The sequence below is a fragment of the Polyodon spathula genome, chromosome 9 (assembly GCF_017654505.1).
Source record: "Polyodon spathula isolate WHYD16114869_AA chromosome 9, ASM1765450v1, whole genome shotgun sequence".
Lineage (NCBI taxonomy): Eukaryota > Metazoa > Chordata > Actinopteri > Acipenseriformes > Polyodontidae > Polyodon > Polyodon spathula.
The window spans coordinates 22,097,062-22,123,344 of record NC_054542.1 but is presented as its reverse complement, the minus strand read 5'-3'; the positions used below and the strand labels follow the sequence as shown (position 1 = coordinate 22,123,344).

General features: G+C 35.9%; 1 protein-coding gene across 5 annotated transcripts in view; it reads left to right on the top strand.

The window, feature by feature from the left end:
* LOC121320506 (CRACD-like protein) overlaps positions 1-25,929 on the top strand; it is a 57,146-nt gene extending 31,217 nt beyond the window's left edge. For 3 of the 5 annotated variants that reach the window (XM_041258896.1, XM_041258894.1, XM_041258895.1), the window contains 10 exons: positions 1,310-1,386; positions 4,142-4,313; positions 4,427-4,562; positions 5,693-5,854; positions 11,087-11,155; positions 13,157-13,390; positions 13,837-15,409; positions 20,756-20,943; positions 22,422-22,569; positions 23,407-25,928. In XM_041258896.1, coding sequence (XP_041114830.1) covers positions 1,338-1,386; positions 4,142-4,313; positions 4,427-4,562; positions 5,693-5,854; positions 11,087-11,155; positions 13,157-13,390; positions 13,837-15,409; positions 20,756-20,943; positions 22,422-22,569; positions 23,407-23,567 — 2,892 coding nt within the window. In that variant the 5' untranslated portion in view covers positions 1,310-1,337 and the 3' untranslated portion in view covers positions 23,568-25,928. Of the gene's footprint in view, positions 1-1,309; positions 1,387-4,141; positions 4,314-4,426; positions 4,563-5,692; positions 5,855-11,086; positions 11,156-13,156; positions 13,391-13,836; positions 15,410-20,755; positions 20,944-22,421; positions 22,570-23,406 lie in introns of all 5 variants that reach the window. The other 2 variants (XM_041258892.1, XM_041258893.1) reach the window with 2 other exon arrangements.
* The last annotated feature ends 354 nt before the right edge of the window (positions 25,930-26,283 follow it).

The following is a 26,283-nucleotide window of genomic DNA, read 5'->3' as shown; positions in this document are numbered from 1 at the left end:
GGGCCGAATGGCCTCCTCACGTTTGTAAACTTTCTTATGTTGTTCTAATGCAATATTTTTTCAAAATTGTGTAAGACAGAATTCACATATGACCACCTACAGCAATCATATCATATTCTGCATTGCAGAATATTTAAATATTTTATTGTGCACATTAAATGCAAATTGGAAATCCAACGTGTAACGGCACATGCAAATAAAGCTTAACATACCTGATACTTGTATTGCAAACACAGCAACGTAGCAAAGGTCAAATACAGTGTTGCTAGGCAATGACTAATGCTTACAAGGTAAATAACTGACTTATAAACACTATTTGAGAGAGAAATACAATGGTCTATTTGTTGTCTGACTTTCATTATATCAGAATCTATTTCCATAACCTGTTTTTCAATTATTGGTTTGTGAGAAGGGAACTGAAATTCATCTAAATGCAATAGCCCCTAACCTCACCTTATAAGATATACCAAGTTTATAGCTTACTGCATGACGATATACTAACCAGGTGGGTACATTGTGGCGTAATAGCTGTTATTGGTTTTGTCTGAACAGCAATGTTCAAAAGTGTTTTATCTAAATTGGATAAGGGAGGACTGTACAACTCTGTTCTTAAAATTGATGAAACACATTTGAGAGACATGTTTTTGCCAAATGTTAGGCACTGCAAAATTGAATTAGATATTTTAAATATGACCTAAAGGTAAATTTATATTTTGGAGAAAGCATTGCTTGTAGAAACCAAACTTTGTTGTGAAATACAGTATCTGTCTTACAGATTTTAGTTATTGTCTTTTCAACTTAATTTGACCAACACATGAAGATCAGTTCCAATGTAGCCTTGGAGTATTACAGGTTGAAATTACTTTTGATTGATTGTAATTGATGGTTAACCAGTATATTTAAACTGGAAATACAAACTAATGTTAAGAGCAACAAAGTATCAGGTGGTCATATATGTTTTTTTTTAATGTTATGTTTGTTGAATTAAATATGTTTTAATATTAACAAATGTTTTCAAACCTGTTGTTGATTTTATTATGGTCACTCACAAAACAACCTGAAACTTGGTGGAAAGGCAGATAAAACAGTTGAAAATGAGTTGTATCACAAGTTTCTAAGTGGGTCAAATTTACCATAAAAACATGAACATCTGTTTAATGCCTCTTTTAAGCTGCCAATAAAAGCTTTGTGAATAGGGCCCATAATGCAATATGGATAGTTTAAGTAAAATTGTATTTATTGCTGTTGGACTATACTACTGTGTGTATAAAAATTTAGCTACCCTCAACATGTTTTTTTTTTGTTTCAGTGAGAACCATATTGTGGCTACAGGGCTAATGGACTCTAAAATGGAGGAAGCTGAAGGATGCAGTGAAGATATTACAGGTAGGAACCTTCCTCCAGAGGTTCTCAAGTCAAGTGTGTTGGTGGCCACCAACACTTACTGGTGGCCTGTGATGGTGCAGTGGGTGTGGGTGTGGAGCAGACATCACAGAGTCACTTGTGAATTTGCAAATACCCTACCACAATGGTAGGGTGAACTTTATTAACAAAAAAACACAGTTCAAAGCAACAAAAATATAAATCATAAGTTCCAACAGAGCGAGTCCCTCTCAGCTCCTTGGGTGCACTTCTGGGGTGGTGAAAAGTGTAAGTGTCCAGTTCTGTTGTCCGGGGTGTGTGGTGTCCAAGGTGAAAAGTGCTGCAGCAGCTCCTTGGCGTCAGGGATCATTCTGACAATAAACACAAACACGTAACACAAAAATAACCAAATAAACAAACACACAGCTCAGGAACCTACCTCAACAAGCCTTGCACTTACAAAATGACAGCCCTTATATACCAGGGGACTCCACCCCATGATCAGCGCGACTCAGCACACCTGCCAGTTGTCTAATGCAACACAGCTGATCACAGTGATCTTGTCCCCTAATATGGTCATTCCGCCCTGCACCAAGATGGCCGACTTCCTTTTCCACCCCTCTCTCCAAGCCGGCTCATCTCTGAACAGGCATGCAAATACCTCTGCTTAGTGCCCTCTTGGGTCGGGAGGGAGATTTGCAGCTCAGCTCCTCACGCTCCCTGTCACATGGCCGTACTGCTATGTTGTCCTAAAAATACAAAGCATTTTGTATGAAAAATAAATAAAATATAGAAATATGCATGTAACAGGGATTGTACTGTTACGGTGTGGGTATCCACTGAGAAATGTGAGAGACACAGAAGGTTTGTATTTGAAACATCGCTCAGGCGTCCAGGTTTTATTTATTTAAACAGTTGCAGTGTTGGTGCTGTGACTAGGGTACCAGCAATGGTATTGATATGATATGGTATGAGACAGGGTATTAATGCTTGTGACAGGGTGTGGGTGCGTCAATTCGCTGCTGAGTGACAGGCAGAAGATCGAGAAGTTAATACGCCTCCAGGTGAACAGGATTTATTTAAATGTCAACACACTGAACAGCTCACGTGACACTACCAGCAATGGTAGCGCATGGAGCACATACAACACAATGTACAAAAACTTTGGTCTTCTGATCTCTCTCTGAACTAATCTTCTCTATTTAATAATAAACTAACGTTGCTGAGGAGATTGATCATGCCAGATAAACAGTTAGGGTGGATATATGACACTCGGATACACGACAGATTACTGTATCCACTATGTCATTTCTGCAGACACATACATGGATTTTTGCCTTTGAATTTATGTGGAGCAATGTTTGTTTTAATATTTTTCTCAGCACTAAGAAAATATTATTCCATAGCGCTATTTTCACATTGGAGATTTGTGACACATGGCAAAATGAAATATCATCAGAAACTCGGCCAGTCAACATGGAGTGATTATACTGACGCTAATGCTGGCCAATAGCAGCTAACAGAAACAGAAGCAGAATGAGTAATTAGAAGGCAAGCCACATGGGCTGTGCTGAATGATAGCTGGATAGTGAGCTGCAAGATATATGTTGAATAAGAGAACCGATGGAGTGGGGGGTGGGGATTGCTTGCCAATGCTATTTGCATTGGTGAAGCTAAAACACTGGTGTTCCCTTCAAGAGGAGGCTTGGCTGCATTCCAGTAATTTAGGCACTGTACCAGTGATGAGCAATTAAGCCTGTGACCAGAGTGTTGACAAAAATGTAAACTCAGAACTATTGCAAAGAAGAATTGAAATCATTTTACTATATTATCAATAGAGGAATGTGAAAATATTCTCCTTACAGAAAAATACCAATAGGATATTAATATAATGCTGTATCACCATATTACCCTGAAGAAACCCAAGCAGAATGCTTACAGCAGACATGAGCTTTACCAGCATTGGTCAGTTTTCCATTTTCTCGTGCTATTTTGGTAATGCCTTTCATGTAGTTTTATTTTAGCCAGAGACATTCTCCATCCAAAAGGAAATAGCCTAATTTAATATAAAATACGGGAAGGTATATATAAATGTTTTTGTCAGGGCTACTTCCAGCAGATCTCGGATAACAAAGGATTGCTAGGTATGGCCTTTAGTTATAGAAGAAAGTTGCAAAAGGTTAAATCACAAACAGTCTTTTCACTGCCGAAGTCTCATGAGCATAAGGTACAACAAACTTGAGTTTTTGATCTATTGTAGCATGAGAATGTGATTTACCCAGTCTTTAAAGTCGTACAATGTTTTAGATGCACACTTCTTATAGCGTGAGGAATGTGCTTGTCATGTGTGTGCTATGTCACAAGTCATGACTGTGGAGATAGAATTTTGAGTTTGTAAACCCAGCCAATGACAACACAATGAATATGGAACCAATATAGGTTTGGTACCGCACTGGCACTGATAAGGTACTTTGATACTTCAATGGATTACCAGTGTGTATTTTCTAGCAGTGTAGCTGTCCTTGAGCTTCCACTGCACATTAGTCCAGAACTATTGCATTGTAATTGAAGTTAATTTGGAAAGGGCCTTGCCTAGTGTGACAAAATCATTACTTATATAGGAAATCAGTTTTAGATTTAGCAAATTCAATTGCTTTCTTTACAATTAAAAAGATAAGCCTTTAAGTGGAACTATTAGTGTGAGAAGAGTAAGTAGATTTTTTTCTTTCTTTTGAAACCTCAATTATTTTCCTTTAATCAAATGGAAATTCTTTCTCAGGAAAGAAGAAGTCGAAGTTCAAAGCCTTTAAAATCCGTCTGTTTGGTAAAAGAAAGAGGAAGGAGGGCGCCGCTTCTGCTTTGAAGTGTGGGCTGAAGCAGAGCCAGTCAGCTAGTGATGTCATGGCTCCAGAGTCCATGGCAGTTCTTTCTGACTCTGAAGATGAACTTGGGTAAAACTTCCTATTGTATTCTGGGGGCTTGAAGTTTGTAATGGGCTGGGTGAGAATTGATGGTTTCTAACAAATATATAACATATGTGTTTTATAACTATATATGGTTTCAGGTGTCCCAAAGGTGTTCTGGCTTCAAGAGCTTTGTCCCATGACAGTATCTTCATTCCTGAGGCCAAGCCTGAGTCCCCCGAACCAGCACGTGTGTTATCCCAGGAAAATGTATCTGGGAAGATAAAAGCTTTACAGGTATCTTTTGTTCAAAGAGAACATAATTCAGACAATGGGATCTATTTTAATGATCTAAATAAACCTTTTGACTCCACTTCAATTTGAGAAAGTTCTGAGATCAATCTACTAGGAACTGGGCAACCTTAGATGGGCCAAATGGCCTCCCCTCATTTTTTTGCTTCACTGACCACCATATATATACATCACTATAGACAATGAAGTCAATGGGGTTATACATTTAGATTGTTGAAATAGACCACAATATTTCCTCACTCCTCAATAAATACTGATTAAGAAAAAAAGGTAATAGTTACATCCCAAATTACTTTTTTGGAGTCTTTTTCTAAAAAGGCAAGAATGCCTTTTGGGGAAAAAAAAAACAGGAAAAACAGGAAATTACGATTAATGAATCGTAAACCAAATAATATATATATATATAATATATATATATATATATATATATATATATATATATATATTTTTTTTTTTTTTTTTTTTTTGACGCAATAGCATTGTTCAAGAAACAAGTCTTTTTGTTTTCAAACGTTGTTCTAAGAGGGGTTGGGTTGCAGATTACTTACTGCTTATTATGTAGTGTTTTACTTTTTCTTCTCCAAAATGAATGTGACTGGCCTATAAAATGATGGTCTTGTCTCAGCACAGAGAGGTGTCCACCTAGAAATCTCCTAGCTCTCTTTCTGTGAGCTAAAAGATTTTAATTATATTCAATTAAATTAAATTAATTTAGAAGCTAGTCCCTCTACGGTTTGAGGTACATTGACAAGATACTGTGAAGAAGCTCACTCGCTCCCAGAGCTGTCAAACCACCTTATTAAGCGTAGTGAAAATAGTTTTTATGAGAAAATATTAAACAGAATAGTTATTCAGTCTGTGTAATGTTTACTTCTGTAAATAATAAACATTATTTAGAAAGCAGCAGTGCACATGCAGAATAACCAGATAGATATGTTAAAATAAACTTTAATGCTACATTATTGTTTTCTTTCTTTGAATTTTTATAAAATAGGGATGCTGTTCCCATGTACTGTTCACAACTGTTCAGTAGACAGAATTGCATGGAAGTTTTGTATTTTGGGAATTAAATGTGATGGTAATTAAGGCCCTTTCATCCTGTTTCATGGTAAAAGTTAAAGCTACAGCAGAACATCAGACTTGGCCCACCTCCACTGGTGATCCCTGGCAAAAGGACTGAGGACACAGGCACCAGCTCCGAAGATGATGGACTGCCCAGGAGCCCTCCAGAAATATCTCCACTGCACGAAAGCCTGGCACATGGCAGCGCTGCACAGGTAAGTGCAATACATTGTACTGATATGACTTTCTTATTCCAATGGGCTTCATTTAAACCTGGCTTGAGAAAGCTCCAGTCTGTGTTTTAATGTCCAACACATGGTCATAAACTGCGAGGAAAGACAAGGTTAATTACCTGTGGAAGTTGTGCTCCCTTATGGCTCTTCCAGGTCTGAACCTTTTCTTACCAGGCCCTTAATTATTTAGTTGTAGCTAGCAGGTATATTTCAATAATGAAGGACCTGGTTGGAAGGAGACCCTGGAGTGGAATTGACTGGAATGTTAGTACCACTGAACTAAGTCATTCCCCACTGTCGTGGTGTATAATTTAGTTTGGGGGTGAAGGCAACAGCTAGTTAGGTTAGATTTCGATATCGCTTCACTGACAGTTGTATTTATTGTTTTAGTATAACAACGTCTCAACTGTGTTATGCTCTGATATTATTTGTATTAGTTTTGTATGATGTGCATGAAAGATTGAAAGTAAATGGTCAGATATCTCAACCACAGTGCTATCAGCGAAAGGCAAACAGTATTACACTTTGCGGCCTGCCTCAGACTAATGCTTAATTGTAATATGGTTATGTGAGAGCCATGAGGTTTATAAAGAAATTTGTTAACCCTCCTATTATGTTTAGAATTTAGGTACATGTGTTATGTTTCCAGTCATGTTGACATTATATTCTATTACACAGAAACCAAAATTGTGTTTTACCATAATATCTGGAGAAGCTTGAACATAGTGTAGAATTTCATAGTGTAAAAAAAACCTTTTTATAAAGTACTAATAATAACTGTGGTACATTCACTTGCAATAGCATTTCTTCATAAATATCCCAATAAATATGGATATACGCAAAAATAGGCCATAAAGGCCCATATTCCTTAAATTCACCATCTCCTTTATCGTTCCAGTAATAGTGTTTAACATGACAGTATTTCATCGGACGATTCATAAACGCTATTTACCGTCACAAAACTTCACAAAACACTCGTGGTGACATTAGAATAATATGCCCGTACAGACCAATTTTCCCTTACTTGTGCCCTTACTGGAATTCTAGTTAGCATGTGCCTCAGACCAGGCTGAGAATAAGATGTGTCTTAATGGTATCATTTCCTAGCATAATTTGAGCTGTGACTTGCTCTGTATTACTCTGATGATGTGATTCATAGCAGATATTGATTTAACAGGAGCACAATTGTTCACTTTTATGGAGAACTAACATGTACTGAAGTGTCGAATTGCTAGAAATAAGGCTGTTCGTGCATTAAGCGATAGAGCCTGCACTGAGAGGGCTCTATCACTATTAGAAAACTATTTCTTTATTTTCTCTTTAAAAAAAAACAACTTTAAAACCTAGATTTACCTTGAACTTCTGATATTTCGCCAGGTAACCTTCTGCTAAGGAAAACAGTACCTAAAATAATTAGTATAGAAAAATTACATACTCAAAACTTGTTGGAGGTGGGGCGTCATTCAAGCTGGCAGGGAGTGGATTGGTTAATGAATTGTGGACCAATCGTGTCTTAACTATTTATTTGCTATCCAGTAGCTGCGAATTGAGCCTTCATTACAGTGTCCTGTCACAGACATGATTTCCTTTGTCTCTTGGCCAGCGTCAGAAAGTATGTTTTTGTAGCTTTTATGTAATCAGATTAGTTGTAGATTAGAATGTTAACCCTTAGCAATCCATTTGTTCAGCGCCTGTCAGACGCATCAGGTCCAATTTATTTTCACACGCACTGTTTATTTTACACACACATTTTAAAACTATTTTTTTTCACAGTAAATCAGGTTTAAAAGGCTCTGCATATCAACAGGACACTCAGTACTACATCTCCAGCCAAGCCCCACTGGAAAGGGAAAATTGTAATGTCGGACCTGGTCCAAAATAGGACCACAAAGGGTTATGGGAAAAAGCCGGTATTTATGCGCAGATTGATTTAAAATGTAATTCACAGTTAAAGACTTCAATGTTCCAGTGGACATCTATGCAAAATAGAAGCCAGCTAGATCTGGAAGCTGATTGGTTGTTCGGACTCAGTCGTTTTCTAATGATTGTTATTGGCTCAGTGCATGATTAGGATTCTGATGTTGGTGAGTTTTGCAGGTAACAAAATAATCACTATTTTTCATTTCTACAGTCTATTAGTATAACAGTAGGTTACTTAGCTTTACATATTTTTTATAGCATTCCATCTATAGATAGAGGAGCTCATGTCATTTTAAAGTAAATTATATTTTATTATGACCCCCAACACTTACGTGTGTTTACCATTTACAGCTATGGCCAGAACTCTTGCATCACCCTATAGAATGAACAAATGTTGCTTCATAAAGTGTAGTTTGTAGTTTTCCATATGCTTAACAAAAAACTGACAAAAATAAAAGAAAATTAAAAATGTGACATTTTTAAATCTAACATGAAATACTGTACTATTATTATGGCTTCCTGTAGACTTTTGCGAGATAATTTTGTAGTTTCGTTGATTACATGATGTTAAATAAAAGATAAAAATGATGTTCATATAGTTTTTTTTTTTCTTTTTTTATTATCTCAATGCTAAAATTCTAGGTGATGTAAAACTTTTGGCCATGGCTGTATATTGAAAAATACATATTTGTGTAAAATGAGATTGCTAGTTAGTTCAAGAAATTGTAACTACAAATAAATTGCAAGAAATATGTAGCACTTTCTAATCCATTGTTGCTATGAAACTGAGTAGTATTGTGTGAGGGGCAGGTTTTTTCAGTCTAGCTTGTATTTATGTATTTTAATAAAATAAGCTGTTTGTATGGTGAGGAGTACTGTATGAGAAACAGATTTGAGATATTATTGTATGTATTGTATTTGCAAACTGAAGGAATACAGTAACAAATAAAAGCATAGGCAATGATTCTGCCATTTAACAATTCATTGTATTTTAATGTGCCTGTGGTGCTGTCTTTCTGTGCCATTTGCCATTCAAATGAAAGTTGTAAAAATAATATTATGCTGCCGCTGTAGTGTCTTCTATAATTTCTTGTGCACTGCAAAGGAAACGTGCTTTAATATTAGAGGATCCTTTTTATTGTTACCAAAATTAAAATATCATGAACTGTGACAACACATTACATTTCTGGTGATTACAGTGCTTTTTCAGGAAGGAATGTGCATATAAGCTATATTAAAAAAAGTATATTTTTTTAAATTAAAAAAGCATATACTGCACTTACCCTAACCTCGCACTCAAATGCAGCACCTGTGTCTACATCTATTATTATTTTCAACTTTATGTCTTAAGTAGGGGACACGGCTCATTTGTGTACTGACAATTGGTTAGATAAAATGCCTCGGTGACAGAAAATCACATCTAAAACCATAACTGGCTGGTAAAATAACCAGCCCATAGTTTTATAAATCACGTTTTAAATATTTTTACTGGCCGGAAATTACCGCCATCTTTTATGAATATGGGCCAAAGTGTTGTAGATACTTGTGATAAAACAAAACATAGTTTTTGTCCAGGATGAGTTATATAAAGAACGTTTTGTCCAGGGTGAATGACATGTACTCTCAGGTCCTTTGTAAATGCAGGACAGAACTGTGAGATCACATTGCACGTAACAGACATATGTTTTCACAGATAATTTCTGCATTTCACACAGGTGCACCTTGCACGGTTTTTGCAATGTCAGGCAGAGAAGCACCGGCTCATTTTGCCTGAACATTCTGGATAAGAGCAGTTGCTGCAGGTGCTCTAGGCATTCCTGATCTTCTTTGAAGGAAGGGGGTCAATAGTGCCTTGCCCAACATCTTTCAAAATTCTTCATTGAAACATCGTGCCAGCATTATAGAATGCATTGATATCAGTCCAAAGGACAAAGGCATTGTTTGCTGACACATCAACTATATTGTTGAAGATTTGCAGTGGACAGCAGGTAGTTATGCGTTAACAGGTGTAGGTTGCTGTCGGTTTATTTAGGTTGTCAACTCTCTCTTTGGACAAATTATAGTCCAGTATAATCTCTGGCTTCTTGTCATCCCTGGTACACGCTGTTGCATCTTTGTGCATTGTGCTCATCACATTAACTTTCTTGCTTTGAACAGTATGAAACAACTGTTGTGCTTTCTGTAAAAGAAAATGTTGAAGATTTCACAATTCAGTTCAGCATTTGTACAATCTCATTTGGAAGCTTAGGCTTGCTTTTTCTCACTGTTCTAAGCATGATAATTTTTCTTTTGAGTAGCTCAGTGCCAAGTCTGTAGGATGTGGTGTGACATTGTGATTTTGGGGTGGTTGAGTCATTTCCAACACTACTTGGATCTCTACACTCCAGCTAACAAAAGTAACCCAGGTCATAAATCACTTTTGACTAGCGTTCAGTTATGCTTTGGATCTTCCCATCAAAATGTCTTCTGAATTCTTGGAATTTCGTCATTTTTTGTAAGTTTGTAATTTCCAGTATTCTATTTTTGCTTGCTGGTAGTATGAACAGATCAAATGCTGATGCTACATCATGAATGTTCTAAAATAATAATAATAATAATAATAATAATAATAATAATAATAAGCATATCACAGTTCTTATTTTCTGTTTTTAAGTTTGTGAAACCAGCCTAGAAAATATTATATAGGGGGGAAAAAAGTTAAATTGATGGTCATTGGAAACCAGTGTCGGATCAAATAGACCCACAACATAATAGGAGGGTTAATTAAACGTGGCCTAGTTTTTTTTTGTTTGTTTTTTTAATCATTTTTTTACTCTTTATATTTAATGTTGCTGGTACAGCTGAATATAAATAATTTTCAACTGGTCTCTGCTAACTCATAATAGCTGTTTAGAATCCTGTTGCTCGGTTATCAATGTAGATGCAGTAATGAAAAAGACATGACTGAAATTTACTTTACGTTTCTTTACTTTGTTATGAGTGTAGTAGCAGTTTTACTATTGGTTTATGCCCACTGTGTGTAAACCATAATTTATTGGTGTAAACATTCAAAGTGTAATTACATGTCTGTATGATTTGCTATCCCTGTCACGTTGTGCATATACTCTTGCTGTTAAAATGCTTTTTAACATCTAATTATTTTCCTTTTCATACAAACCCTGCAAGCCAGTATATTTAACTGTGTTGTGTTTTTATGTTTACTAACCAACTTGAAATTGTACGTGATTTTGTGCTAGTAACCCATTGTTTTCGTTGTCACCTTTGACTGAAATTGTTCCTAATTCCATCCCACAGTTCAATGCAACTTACAGGCATCTTAGCTCTTTGAGTTTAGCTGGGACAGGCAGTGAAGACGAAGAGCAGGTAATTCTGATGGCATCCAGTACATACAAAAACAATGAAGAATACGAGTCAAACTAGTATATGTAAAAATGTGATCTGAAATTGAAAAGACTGCCCTCAAATTGAAATGACCTGTTTATCACCACTGACTTTAAGTGATTGTAACTAACAAAATGATTCCATAAAGCTTAAACACCATGTACATCCATTCACTATATACAGCTATAGCCAGCCAAAAGTCACCAAGGATTGTAGGATTGAGACATAAAATTATATATATATATATATATATATATATATATATATATATATATATATATATATATATATATATATATATATATAATTTCTTGCAATTTATTTGTAGTTACAACTTTTAGAACTACCAATCCCATTTGACATGAATATGTATTTTTCACAGCTATGGCCAAAAGTTTTACATCACCTAGTATTTTAGCACAGAGACAATTTAAAAAAAAAATTCTAAATAAATAATAATTTAGATATTTTATTTAACACCATGTACTCAAAGAATCTACAAATTGATATCGCAAAAGTGTACTGGAAGCCATAATAGTACTACAGTATTTCATTTTAGATTCAAAATGTCACATTTTTACATTTTTGTCAGTTTTTCTTAAGTATGTGGAAAACTACAAAGCGGTATATAATACAGTATGTTAACATGATTCAGCAGGTTTCATTCGACTTCATGAAGTAAAATGTGTTAATTCTATAAGGTGATGCAAAACGTTTGACCATAGCTGTAGGTGTCACATTTTTAGTTTTTAAGGAAATCTATGTTTTAGCAAAGAAAAACATATATATATGGTATTACAGTTAGGTTAAAAGTGTTGACAGGAAATATAGAATTAATCATGTTGCTTCTACAAGGTTGACTCTACTTTCATGGGACACTTTTCTACATCATACTACACTCTGTAGAAACTGTAAAATCAATGAGATGCTTGTATTCATGTTAATTCCACCAACAGCAGGTGACTCAGGCTGTACACTAATGTTACCACCTTTATCAGTGTTTAACAATATTCATTACAATGTACAGTAGGCCATTGTATTTGTGCATTCTGAAGTTATTTAATGTATTTCTCCATTTCTACAAGTCATGGTTTATTGGAAAAGCACAATTTACTATTCTTATTATTTATTTGGCAGACAAGAAAGCCAAGCACTGTTTTGCATTGTGTTCTGGAGTTCCCAGTTCTTGCCTGAATGTATTTGCTTAATACAAACACTCACACATGTACAAAAAAAAAAATCCACCACTGACTAAGTAGCTCCATTTTAAAGTGTCCCAATGGCTCTCCATTGTTTGTGTAATATGTCTTTTTTGGAAATGGTACACCAAAGAAATGAAAGGCATTATACAAACAGTATATCTGAATTTTTATACACGACTGAAACAATAGTGTAAAATAAATGTAATTTAAGATTAAACGGAATATTGGAAATACTTGTCATTGCAAAATATGCATATAGTATACATTTAAAAAGTAATTCCTAGTCATTACATCACAGTCAAAAATAGAACCTAAAGTTCCTTGGTACTAGTCTAATGTGACTTGTCCATTTTGAGTTATTCAGTAGTGGTGGACGAGTTATTCAGTAGTGGTGGACGAGTTATTCAATAGTGGTGGACGAGTTATTCAGTAGTGGTGGACGAGTTATTCAGTAGTGGTGGACGAGTTATTCAGTAGTGGTGGACGAGTTATTCAATAGTGGTGGACGAGTTATTCAGTAGTGGTGGACGAGTTATTCAATAGTGGTGGACGAGTTATTCAGTAGTGGTGGACGAGTTATTCAGTAGTGGTGGACGAGTTATTCAGTAGTGGTGGACGAGTTATTCAATAGTGATCGAAAGTTCTGTAATTGCAAAAGAAAAACGTGTTTTGCATCAGCTGCACTGTATAAAGCGTATATTTCAATAGACAAGGATGTGGTTATTGAGAAGAAATCTTTTTATTTATCATGCTTTTATTTTCTTTTTGTTGTTTATTTCAGGTCTCTTTGCAACCATCATCCAGAGCTCTCTCTCCAGTTGCTAAAACCAACTACAGGACTTCAAGCCCTCTGTCACCCACTGTTCAGCCCTCCAATACATGCACCTCCCCTATCGTGGACTTCAGCTCTCCTCCTGAGTTCTCTGCGTGTTTGGACAATTCTGCTGCCAAACACCGTCTTTCAGTAAAACCAAGAAACCAGAGAGCTGGGGCCAAAGGGAGACAACACCCCTCTGTAAGATCCCAGTCCATGCATCTATGAACAAACAAGTGTGAAGCCTGTCTTATTGGCTTCATGTTTTAAATGTCATGAAATGTCTTGACCTTTCAACTCTGTCTGCTTTATATGAGCCCACAAAGTGTAAAGGTCACAGAATCTTCAGACAACAGTAAACAAATCTGGCCTCTTTCTTTCTAACTCAAAATTAGATGGCCTACATGTTAGCAATGAAGAAAAAACAGCTGTATTGTGTAGTTTAGTGTAAAGTGCAAACAGCCATTTAAGTATGCAATAGCATAGCAGAATTAGGACATAGTGGAATCAGTACAAATCAATGGCAGTGTGATAAAAGCTAGCTTTACGAATGGCAGAACTGTTTAAAATAAATGCAAACAGCATGCAAAAAAGATATTATAGTTAATGTTTGATTTTAGCAGTAATTCGTTTTTTTGTCCTTGCAGAAGGTACACAGACCCCGTTGTGAAAGCCTGAATGAGTTGGACTATACAGTGTTAGAAAAAGAAGAGGAAGAAGAAAATGAGCCCCAAGAAATAATAAGATGCTATTCCTATTCCAGCCAAGTGCCCAGGACTGAGATTTTAACTGCTCTGCTCATTAACAAGCCCACAGTGGTCAAGGCATCTGACACTGTAAAGGAACAGCAGACTGAGAAGAGTACAGATCCAGCAGAAAAGGAGAATGCCCTTTGCTTGCTGCTTAATTCTTCAAGTTCTGACAATACCCAGGACTCTACCTTTAGCAAGACTTTATCCCCAGACACACAATATTCTAGTACAACATGGGATTTGAATCCTGTGACTGTGCATGCCAAAGTTGAAACAAACGTCTTAAAACTTGAGACAGATAAAACAGTACAGGTAAAACCTGTAAGCATACGAAAAACACAGAGTAAGAATTTGATTAAAGAGATCTTAAATACAGGTGCACATACTGGTACATTACAAGTAAGAGAGGACACTGAGAATTTCCAAATGCTAGATACGAATATTGGTGATAACACCTTAAGAGATGTTCCCAAATCAGAAGCAAGTAGTATGTTGGGTTCTGTGAACATCAGAGAAAGTATAACCAGGTTCACACAAGATGCATACAAGGTGGAACAATCTGTAACCCGTACCAAGGAGCTGCCTTCAGCTTCCTCAAGGACAGTTAATAACCTGCATTCAAAAGACTCAATAAAAAATCCCAAATTATCTCCCCTGAAAACTAAATCACTGCCTGGGGAATTGCCACAGAAAAAGCAATCTTCAGAACCTGCCAAAAAACCTATTGATAGTATTCCAACTGCTGAAAAAGAAGACGTCGTTACGGTACCTGCCGATGTAGGTAGGGGGGCTGATGTCAAACCCCTATCTCAGCAGTCATCATTTAAGAAAATGAATGCCGGGTTGTTCCAGTTTTCTATTTCGTCTGCCTGGGATCGTCCAAGAATGGGCAGCTTCACAGGGACAGATCAAACAGAGATTAAGAAAGATGATTCTTTTCAGGGCAGTACATCTTCCCATCCCAAACCCAATCCTGTTGTCAGAATAGAGAAGGAAGAAACACTTCCTAAAGTAGCAAAGGAGTCTTGTGAAATCACTAGCAAAAAGCCTGAGGACTCTGTCATTGCTGCAGTAGTGAAAGCCAGCCAAGGAGAGGATAATGAAGAGAAGTCTCCCTTTGGCATTAAACTTCGCTCTACTTCGTTATCCCTAAAATACAGAGAGGGATCTCATCCCGACTTCAATGTGAAACGTCACAGTACGGAGGTATGCACACTCATGGACTCAGATGACTTCACCGGGCTCCCTAATAGTGGGAAAGCAGGTGACCCAAAGCCATCGGATGTCCTTGGTAGCCCTTTTAAAGACAATGGGAATATCAAGGCCAAATCTTCTGAGCAGCTCAATGTAAAAACCCCCTTACTGAGGAAACCTATGTTGCAAAGTTCTGGCACGACAGATGCGTCTTCAGTTGCAACCAAGAGTGAAAATACAGAAGGGGAAAGATTGAGTTTTCATAAAAACAGTGGTAAGACCTGCTGTAATGTATGTTTTAACTAACCACAGAAAATTAACACTCATTATAATGAGTGGTGTAGTTTTTCTTCTGCGTAGTAGGAGCCCTTTATTAATTCCAAGAAGGGTTGGGCAAACTAGTGTAATAAAACAAGGTGGTTTGTCACTCTCTAAGTCCATTTGGAGAAAATGTAAGTGTAGAAAAGGTGTTGTAATACTTCATATATGGACTGGCTAACACTCCGTTGTGGCTAATCAGAACCTGAACCATTATCAGTTCTCCCTGTCTTAGTTGTATGAAATGCTGTATTATTTTCTTTGTTTAATAAGGAGGTGTCAGGATATGAGTGGTGCATGGATAAAAGGAACTATCTAAGCAGTGCTTTAAAGTGTAAAACGTTCTTGGTTTATTTCACACTTAAATAATAATAATAATTCAACCCTATACCAATAATGGTATAGGGCAAGTTTTGACATTTTATTTCAGTCCCAAATACAATTATAATACTCCAATAACCACAATCCTTTGTGCATGAAAACTGTGCTCTTCAGTGCAGGACATATATATGATTATATGAAGTCTGTCTGTCTTGTTACATATATCGAGAGAATGGCTTATCCTTTTGTAATGAAAATCAGTTTTTTGAGTGTATCAGCCTATGGAAGAACCTTTCTGTCTGTCTACTTATATGTCACACTAAGTTGTTGCATTTAAACCGAGAGAAATTCTTATTCAGCTGTGATGAAACTTTATATTTACAGCTTGGGTGGACAATGAATGTCACAGAAATTCTTGTTTCGGAATTGCAAAGTACATAAGAACATAACAAAAATTTGGGAATGAGAAGATGGCTTTTAAATGTTCCCAGTGTTTTAGTTTTACTCAGCTTCCATTTACTCTGTGCTAAATTTTAAGTAGTCTCATGGATTAACTTTATCTATACCAATTAGGATTTTAAGGTCCACCAATCTGATTTTACATGCCTGACAGTTGCTCTCATCTTTCTGTTTAACTGTTTGATTAAACAAAATAATCAATTATTGATCTTTCAATTTAGTATGCATGTAGTTGTGGCATACAAATGTATTAGATATATTTTAATTAGCTGGCCATATAAGTGAGGGTTATGAAAGGGACATTGGTCTTAAGTTACAATTAAAACTTAATGTCTTCAGTGCTTAGAGGGATTTAACTTTTTCCATTCTTTGTTTTCAATGCTAACCTGTTTAGTTTGATGCTGAAAAGAAAACATGTTAATGGTCATACAGTCTCAGTCCGAATAAAATAATAAAAAGGGGATAAAAAGGGGATGGCCACGGGCCAAACTCAGCAGTCACCAGGGGTGGCAAATTTAGGGGGGTTGGAAAAAAAACAAAAAATGAAGGCAAGAAATTGGCATTATGTGCGAAGCAGAGGAAATTGCTTCATGGAGAAGCCGTCAGAACAAAATCATTAATCATCTCAACTTATGTGAATTTATGGTATTTTGACAGTAAATAGCAATGCTAATAAAATGTGTTCAATTCCAATCTCTGAAGTCCTGAATCAATTGATACAAAAATAAAAAATATGAATTTTGCTTCTCACGTGACACTGGCAATATTACTAACCTGTAAATAGACATGAAATACAATTTAAATGATAGCCGTCCAGGACATGAGCTAAATTCAGCGGTAAAACTGCTTTGTTTTTAACTAACTAGCCAAGCTACTGTCATTTTCCTACTTACAGATGTCGTTATTAATGGGGTGACCAGGTGGCTCTGTGTCACCGGTGAGACTCCCATCCTCACCAATGTATTTAACAGACAGGTGTGTAGGGATATTCAATTGATTCCTGGTAAGCCATTTGTGTATCTCAATTACAATTAGGAAATGTAATAATAATAGTGATAAACTTGTGAAGTACTGTATTTCGTGTTTGTGTATTTGCTGCACATACAGATGGAGTTTGCTGCCTTCATGTTTAATTTTAGCCTAAGTGCTTGCCCCTAAGAAAAAAAAAGTATGGCTCGGGACTTGTGCAAGTACTGTAAAAGCATCAAGTTAGTGTAATTACAGTGCAGTGTGTAATTAGACTGACAGTATTGGGGAAGGTAGTAGTTGACATGACATTGTCTGTCTTGCCATTTCTGCTAAGTTTTTGTACAAGTTTATATTTTCAAAACACATGGTAAATTGGGGGTTTGTTTTTTTGATAATGTCATATAAACAGTTTCATTTTCATCTTAGATAAAAGTTTGCTTCCCAACACATTACTAGATCATTTGACGGCACAGATTAGTGTTAATTTCTGTGCTACATAACTTTAAAAAAAAATGATATTCTTTTCAGTCTGCTTAGCTTATTCTAACATTAGTATCTGCCCACAACCTACCGTTTTAAAAGGGTTGGCAATTTTCCCTGTAGTGCTGTGTTCAGCAAGAAAAGGCTATTTGCAGTATCAAAGGAACGTTACTACTTTCGCCAAAACATACATTTTGAATCAGTACATTTTGTTTCATATCACAATTTAAAATGATGAACAGTCCTTTCAAAATTCCATATAACTAAATAAAATAATAATTCCTTGACTGATATAAGCGTGCCATGCTAGACTTTGCCTAGGACGGTAAGTTGCCTAGCAGCAGCTCTGCTTGGACACAACTATTATTTGCAAATGTGCTTTTAACAAGCCAGGCCCCAACAAGTAACAGCCCCACAATAAAACAAGTTTCCCTCTGTGATGAACTTGTGTTTCAGATGGTTAGCACTGTGCTTCTACATGCTGGTAATCCCAGTGGAACACAGAATAGGGACCAAGGTCTATCTGCCTTTTGCGTCGTCAATCTTTGATAAAATACTCTTTTTTTTCTTTATTGGTTCACCAATGATTTGCAACGTCAAAGCAAACTTGTTTGAAGGCATTGTTCTTGGCTCAAGTTGATTTTTTAAATGTATTTATTTATTTTTTAAACAATATAGTAGGTGTGGTATAGCATAGTTTAAGAGAATTGTACTCCCTTGAAGGTCACTAGGTGGGCCACTTGTTATCAGGATTTAACCTTTCATCTTTAAGATAAGGGGACACTAACCTTCTCTGGGGAAGACGTCTCAGCCAGTTATTGTCAGGCTGTTAAATCTAAGTATTTCAAAATTCTCTTGGGCTGATTATTAAACTGTGAGGTAACACCTAATGAATATGGTACAATAAAACAATAACAAAATATTATTGTCTCAATTCATTAAGGTTCATTTCTGTGAGGCTTTGCATTCGAATCTCAGAAGTAACATAAATGCAATACCCATTTATAATGCCAGAAGATTTTAAGGGCAAAATACACAGTATTACTAATAAACAACAGAAAACCACTGTGGCCCAGATTGTATGCTCCGCTGCTGATTAGGCTACACTATAACTCATTTTAAAAACGTTTAACCATCATATTATCAATCAGCAGAACTCATTTGAAAGCGTTATATGACCTGTTTAGTCTAGTAAAAAAAAAACTCAACTATAAAAAATACATTTATTATTATTATTATTATTATTATTATTATTATTATTATTATTATTATTATTATTATTATTATTATATTATAAAAGTCCACATTTAATAATGGTCCACTTAATTACATTTAAAGACTCCCTACCAGGTTTTGAAAATAATTGTGTAACCATCTTGATCAGTCACATAAGTCACATAATATGTGTTAAACCCACCTTACAAGTTTTGAAATGTGTTACTTAGTATTGGTATGTGAGATGAATCGGATGCTTTTAGTTGTTTTGGTGGTCTGCTTATCTATTACATGAAATGATTCTGGAGTCTCATGAAAAATGAGTAAGAACATCAAGACCATGATGCTGATACAGTATCTCTGTGAATTCATTCTTTTTCTAAGAAAGTATTTTCCTTCTTGAAGTTTTTGGTCTTCCAAGAGATCAATTTATACAACCAGGTACACAAAATATATGATACAGTTGCCACCGCTTAGAACAGACAAGTTTGTTTTAACATGATTCTCCCGCAGTAAGCGATAGACATTATAAGCTCCCACAATAACCTGACATTCAAAATGTCCCCCAATCACCAGTACAGTAATCAAAACAAACAAGCGTGCATGCGGTTAAAAATCTTTATTAAGACACTCATTACACTAATAAAAAAAATAATAATTAAAACCTATGAATGTAATAAAAAGTATGTGCAAAAAGTAATATAAGTGCAGACATGTCCAGTACAGGTAGGCTATGTCAGCATTTTCTAAAAAATCCCAATTCGGCTTTATATCCCGATGCTGCTCCATAGCACGCCAGTGTTAAATGCACAGCACGCACATTTACGTCATCTGTGTCTGTTTCAGGCAAAGCACCCTGGTCGCCAAGGTGACACAGCTGAAAATTCTTCCTCTGACAGTCCCGCTGGTGTCAAAGTTTCAGTTTGGGTTGTATTTTCGTCAGCACTCTCCTCAGATACAGAAAACCCAGCATTTTTTAAGCAATTTGGCATTGTTTGGTGACTGACAGAGTTCCAAGCATGCTTTAGCAAGCGCAAAGCATCTGGAGACATTTTATTTACACTGCATTTTAGTGCTGATGCTCAATCCTTTTCTCTTTCCAGCCATGCTTGCTGTTGCAGTCAGTGTTGTTTTTTCAAACTGTAAACCCGACACTGCGTACAGGGATTAAATAGCCAAGGTACAGTACAGGGGTAATCGCTCAGTAATGAAGTGCAAGCAGCTGACGGATTGATCTGTCAAGCTTTTACTACAGTAAAGTGCTGCCTTTTGTATTGAATTTGTAGTTATGTTAATGGCAAGGTAACAAGGTGAAAACAGCTGATTAGTGGATTAGTAAGAACGGTTCCTACGGTATAAGCAGTGTGTTTGTTATTTAAATCTATGTGAATGGTACATAACGAGACCCGAAAAGCTGAGTTTGCCCAAAATATACAGGGTGCTTAACACGGTATAAACTATGCCTTTGTTAGTGAAATTAATGGGAATGGCAAATGGCAAACTGTATTTGGTCAATATAAATGGCAAAAAACCCTGGACGGTGTAAGTGGTGGATACTGTAGATACATTTGCTGCTTTTAAAGCCATGAAATAATTTCCTAATAGTCTTTATAAATGATCCTCTTTTACAGAACCTGATTAGTAGTAATCAGGGACTACCTTACCTAGGTTAACATGAGGTAGTTCAGGATTAGTGCTTTGGGGTCTTTGAAATCAGCATTAAACTTTCACTCTCAGGAAAATGAAGTAAAATGTTGTGAAATTCATGGTATAAATATATGAGTAAATCCCTGGCCCTTTCATACCATTGTATCTTGAATGTGTATTACATTCCATGTTTACTTCCTTTGGATTACAGAAAAAGGAACTCCTACAAAGAGCATGTCAGAGGTGACTAAAGAGACAGCTGACGCCAAGCCTGCATGGATCAACATGGCCAGACTGAAACAAAGAGGATACCAAGAGCAGCATCTTAGTACGAGCAAAGAAGAAAAATACCTGATCCCAGAAGTGAAGCCTGACAAAGTAAAACAAGGAGAGGCGAAGGTAGCAACTCCACGTGATGTCTGCTCTCTACAGGCAAAAACACTTGTCCAGTTGTGTTTATGTTGGTTTTTCAGTGCATTGTAGAAACACTGCTTTAAATTATGGGGCTAACAAAGAGGTTAGTCTGAACTCAGGGCACCATGTAGAAATCATGTTGTCTTAAAGAGTTTTATACACGTCTGCATTTTCTGAACATTTAATCACTTATTTGTTTAATAACCTATTATTTGTGTTTAGTATAATGTAATTACTGTCCTGCTTAGATAATACAAATTATGAATGTCAGAAATGTGGATAAATGTGGTTGTAAAAAGGAAACAGGTAAGAAAATAAATACAGTACTGCCATTATTTGTGCAAAATATGATTCAGTAGATGCAATAGCCTTTGCAGATGGATTTTTCCAGTCCTACATTGTGTCTAAAAGGATAATGATCAAGAAGAGTTTAATGAAATTGAGTAATTTATTGATTGATGCCAGGGTCTCCTAGTTCTTGTCAAGTGTCATTTGTCATTTGACAGTCACAAACAAGGACATCACTATGACACAGAACTGTATGTCCGTCAGTGTTTTAATACACATGCTGTTTAACCTCTGTGCTTTGACCCATTCCTTTAAATAAATGCATGCACACAAATTCATTACCTCACCTGGCCAACTGAAATTATAACCAGTCAGGGTTGCCTTGGCAGTACTAGGACTTTTAATACACATTTACACACAGAAAACTACCTTATATGGTCATTTTTATAAACCCATATTACAATTTGTGTACGTTTGTCTGGGGGAAGGGTTGTTCTCAATCCACTTTTAGTAGAGAGAAATTTTTATCACAAATTAATAATTAATCTAACTATTTATTCAACATTATTAAAACCAGGGTATTACTCAGAGTCAATAATAATGACTGGGGAGTGGACTTGGCAAGTTACAGGATGCAAAATAAACAATAAAATGAAATTAAAATGATGAGAAACAAAACGACATTGTTAAATTATAGAATACAACAATAGTATCACCATCATCTCTCACTGCTACTTGTCATTTATCAGATAGAGCACTTACTACCAAATGCCAACATGATAGTTTGCCGCCCCCATCAACATACAACATTCACTTAAAATATATTGGGATGGTTTTTAAGCATACTCCAGTGTGAATGGTAAAAAACTAATGAGAAACACCTTGGTTGCAGGAAGGAACACTTGAATTATAGCGCTGAGTTGTTTTTTGCTAGTTTTATATGGTTACAAATATTTCAAAGGTTGTGATGCAAATTTACTATACCAATACATGCATAAAACAGTACCTACATTTACTTAATGTGACCCTAGAGGGCCATGGTCACAGCTGTGGTGCTGGATTATTATTATTATTATTATTATTATTATTATTATTATTATTATTATTATTATTATTATTTTTTTATTTATTTATTTATTTATTTTCATGCTTGCATTTCTTCATTTATTTTTTAGCATGAAACATTAAGGCCTCAATCTGAAGTCTGGGTCGACAGAGTTCCTTCTCCCACCCAGCGGAGAGCCACGCTGGATCACAGGCAGGACGTCAAGATGGATTGGAAACATCCTCCGCCCACTCAAACCACTGCACTACCCACAGCAGGTACTGTATGACACAACACCAGACAGTTATACATATTACAACACAACATTTATTGCTAGGGGTTCATTATTAAACAACCTAGGTTTTTTCATGCAAGGCTGTAGATACTTTTTTCTTTATATACAGTATACTTGCATCCCAGCACTGGTATACAAGCACTTGTTAAGAAACTACACAATGCGCCTGACCAGACTTGGTCTACAGTGCATCTGACCAGACTTAACTTTATGTTTAATATCCAATTGAAAGGTAACATTTTTTTTTTTTTTTTTTTTGGTTATGTTTTTAATGAATGTAATATATTAATTGAATATGAATCGTTTAAACAGCTGTTCAGTTTACTGCAGGAGTTTACATGTTTACAAAGAAGTGTTGCAGCCGTACCAGTGAGGCACCCTTCTACCAATGTCTCATACTATTGTAGCAACCCTAGTGTCATTGCAATTATCATTACTAAGTACTGAACAATTGCATTAGGATAAACGCCCAGAGCCTCCAGTTATGATTCGCCTGTCTTTTAAACAGATTAAAATTGTTTTATTTTTGTGTTCTGCAAGTTTGTTGACATGTAGTACCAATCCTTTGAGAACCAACTCTTGACTAAATCTTGGTGTCAATCTGCTAATAGGAAGCGGGCTAGCATCAATGAGCCAATGGCCTCCTCTCTTTGTTAACGTTGCCTTGATAAGGTCCAAGGTTAGGGCTAATTGGTGTCTGTGAAACCAGACAATCAGTTTTAAAGTTATAATACATTTTGAGTAGTTACATGAAAAACATATAATTTGCTATCTTTCTATTCAGCATGAAGGATTAACTGGAATGTGTTTTGATGTGCAGAGGCGGTTCCATCAACAATCATATTAATAAGCACAGACAAAGAAGAAAAACCGCAGCTGAGCAAGGACCTGCCAGTACCTACTGCAGGAGCTGGTCAGCCACCATGGATGGAGCTTGCGAAGAAGAAGTCCCAGGCATGGAATGACATATCTATGGATTAATAGATCCACAACCCCACCTATTATACATGGCACAGAGACGCACAATGCTGTATCACAACCATTTCATTGGTGAACAGTTTAATGTCACGAGCATGTGGAGAACCGATTCCATTGAATGAACTGCTTCTTAGAGGGTGAAGTGCAATAGTTTTGCCGTATGTTAACCAATTTTTTTAAAATGTTCTCTAAAAAGATGAAAACAAAATAGGCATCATTCTTAATGACACTCCTAAAATTGATTTTATTATTATGCTTTGATATATATATATTTTTTTTTCATAATTGAATTTGTGTATTGTAATTTAGTGGTCTAAAGTTTAATGAAACCGCACAAAATTGTAGATGAAGAAATATTTTAATCAGGATCGTATATTATAGTAGAAATTAAAACGAATAATACTGCGTCTTTATGTGGGACAGCTCTGTTTATAACACCGCCTTTATTATATTCCATCTCCGATGGTTGTAACACTTGCAGCTGAATCATTTTTATCCTTGTAAATAGTCCCTATAATCACATATAAATTAGGGAAACATTAGGACATGTAAATGGGTCTGTCATTATTTTCAAAAGCAACGTCAAATTACCTTTTTAAAACATTCTTTGACCTTTTTATGAGTAGTGCAGAGAGACATTGTGTTTTTAACTTTTTTTAAACCCCTGCAACTTATCAAAGTTCAGTAGTGACATTACAGGTAGTGATATAAAATAGCTTCACTGACTCTTCAGTGACTTCATTCTTAAAATCCATAACAATCAGCTTATGCCAGTTGCTGCAGTATCTGAGCTAACAAGTACAATGCAGACTGTACACTAAATTAGATTGTATAAACATAGTATTATGATAGCACAAATTAAATTGACATGTCTGAGTATTCTCAAATAAACCCACAGTAAAAAATGCAGTCCAACTAAATGGAGACTAATGCTTGCCATGCACAGTCACTAAGCAGGTTGAGGAAGTGCAAGAGGAATGTGAAGTTCAAACTTCAAAGTTGCTTGGATTTTCAAAATATTTGAAAACACTGCCCCAGGTAATAGGAAAAAAATCAATACAACTTGATCAACGGCACTTCTCAGATTGCAAATATCATACAAAAACTGTACTAACTTTTCCAGAGCCAATGTCTCTAGGTTTGTGTCTACTATAATACATAACATAGTCATTTTTAGAGAAATGTGAAGTTGCACGACAGCCTCCCTGCCGGTTGTTAACGATTACTTGGCTGTACCAGGGAGGGACAACCCTAACCGGTCAAAGGTTTTGCTAGCATTTCAATGTATATATTGCTTTAAAATCTGAATACAGGTACATACTTCAAAATGTCCTTTCTAGACTGAATTCATTGCTCTGGTAAAGAAATAGCTAGGAAATCGATATTGTATCTTCTATCTAAGCATTAGGGGAGTAGGGTTACAGTGATATAACTCTCACATAGCACAGGTTGCAAGTTCAAAATACTTTATAATCTCATACGCACACCTTTGCAACATAACATAAAGGGCTGTGTCTTCATTTTAAAATATATTAAAAACATATTTTAGGGGATTTTTAAAAATTTTTTTGAGGCTTAGGGTCATCATATAATGGCCAATAAAACTATTGATTAATGATTGGGTTAAGTTATGTTTTGGGGGTTTTGAATAGTATAGTAAGATAATACACAATAACTTGGTAATATCTAATAACAACTGTTATTATTAGTAACTACCCAGTTAACACTTTAAATGTTGTGTATTTGTAAAATGTGTTTTGCCACAAACATGATTATAAACAGTTTAGGGATATCAGCTATCTGTTTTAACACAAATCTTTACTATTAATGGGTCAATATGTTAGAATGATTAAAGCGTTCATGACAGTTCCTCTTTTTTTTTTCTTTTTTGTCAAGCAGTCTACTTTTCTTACCTGCCTCACAATTTTTCTGTCTCTTCCTACACCTTTTATAATGTGGGGATGTTACTTTAAAAAGAACTTTGAATGTTCTAAACATGACAACAAAAATACATATAAATAACCATTTTCACATCTCATTGGCTCCCATGTTTTATTATTCAACGAACAATTCTCAGAAATATTTTCTGTAACATAATAGATTTTAAGATTCATCTCCCCTATATAATTACATGTATACTATATATTATCTGCATATATAATATGTTATTATGTGTACTGTTTAGTATTGTTTTAGATCATCATTTCATATGCTACCTAACTGTTCCAGTAGTTCTGAAAAGACTGCTGGGGTCCATGTCAGTGTTGTACAAGCTTCAGTGCTCAGTGTTCAGCTAAGATGTCTTCGTCATTATGGCTGCAACGTGTGCGTGTGTGCGTGTGTGCGTGTGTGCGTGTGTGCGTGTGTGTGTGTGTGTGTGTGTGTGTGTGTGTGTGTGTGTGTGTGTGTGTGTGTACACAATGCCCTCCATAAGTATTTGGACAGTCTAGTCAAAACCGCTATTTTTGCTGTACACTCAAGCAATATGAAAATACTAGTAAAAGATGAATATGAGGCAAAAGTTCAGAATGTCGCCTTTTATTTCTGCCGCTTTCAATACATACATGTTTTACCAACTAAGAATAACGGCACTTTTAGAGTTCCATCCCCCCATTTTATGTTAGCACAAGTATTGGGACAATTCAACTTAAAGCAAATATAAGAAGTATAAAAGTTAGTATTTAGTCCCAAATCCCTTGCATGCAATAACAGCAGCGAG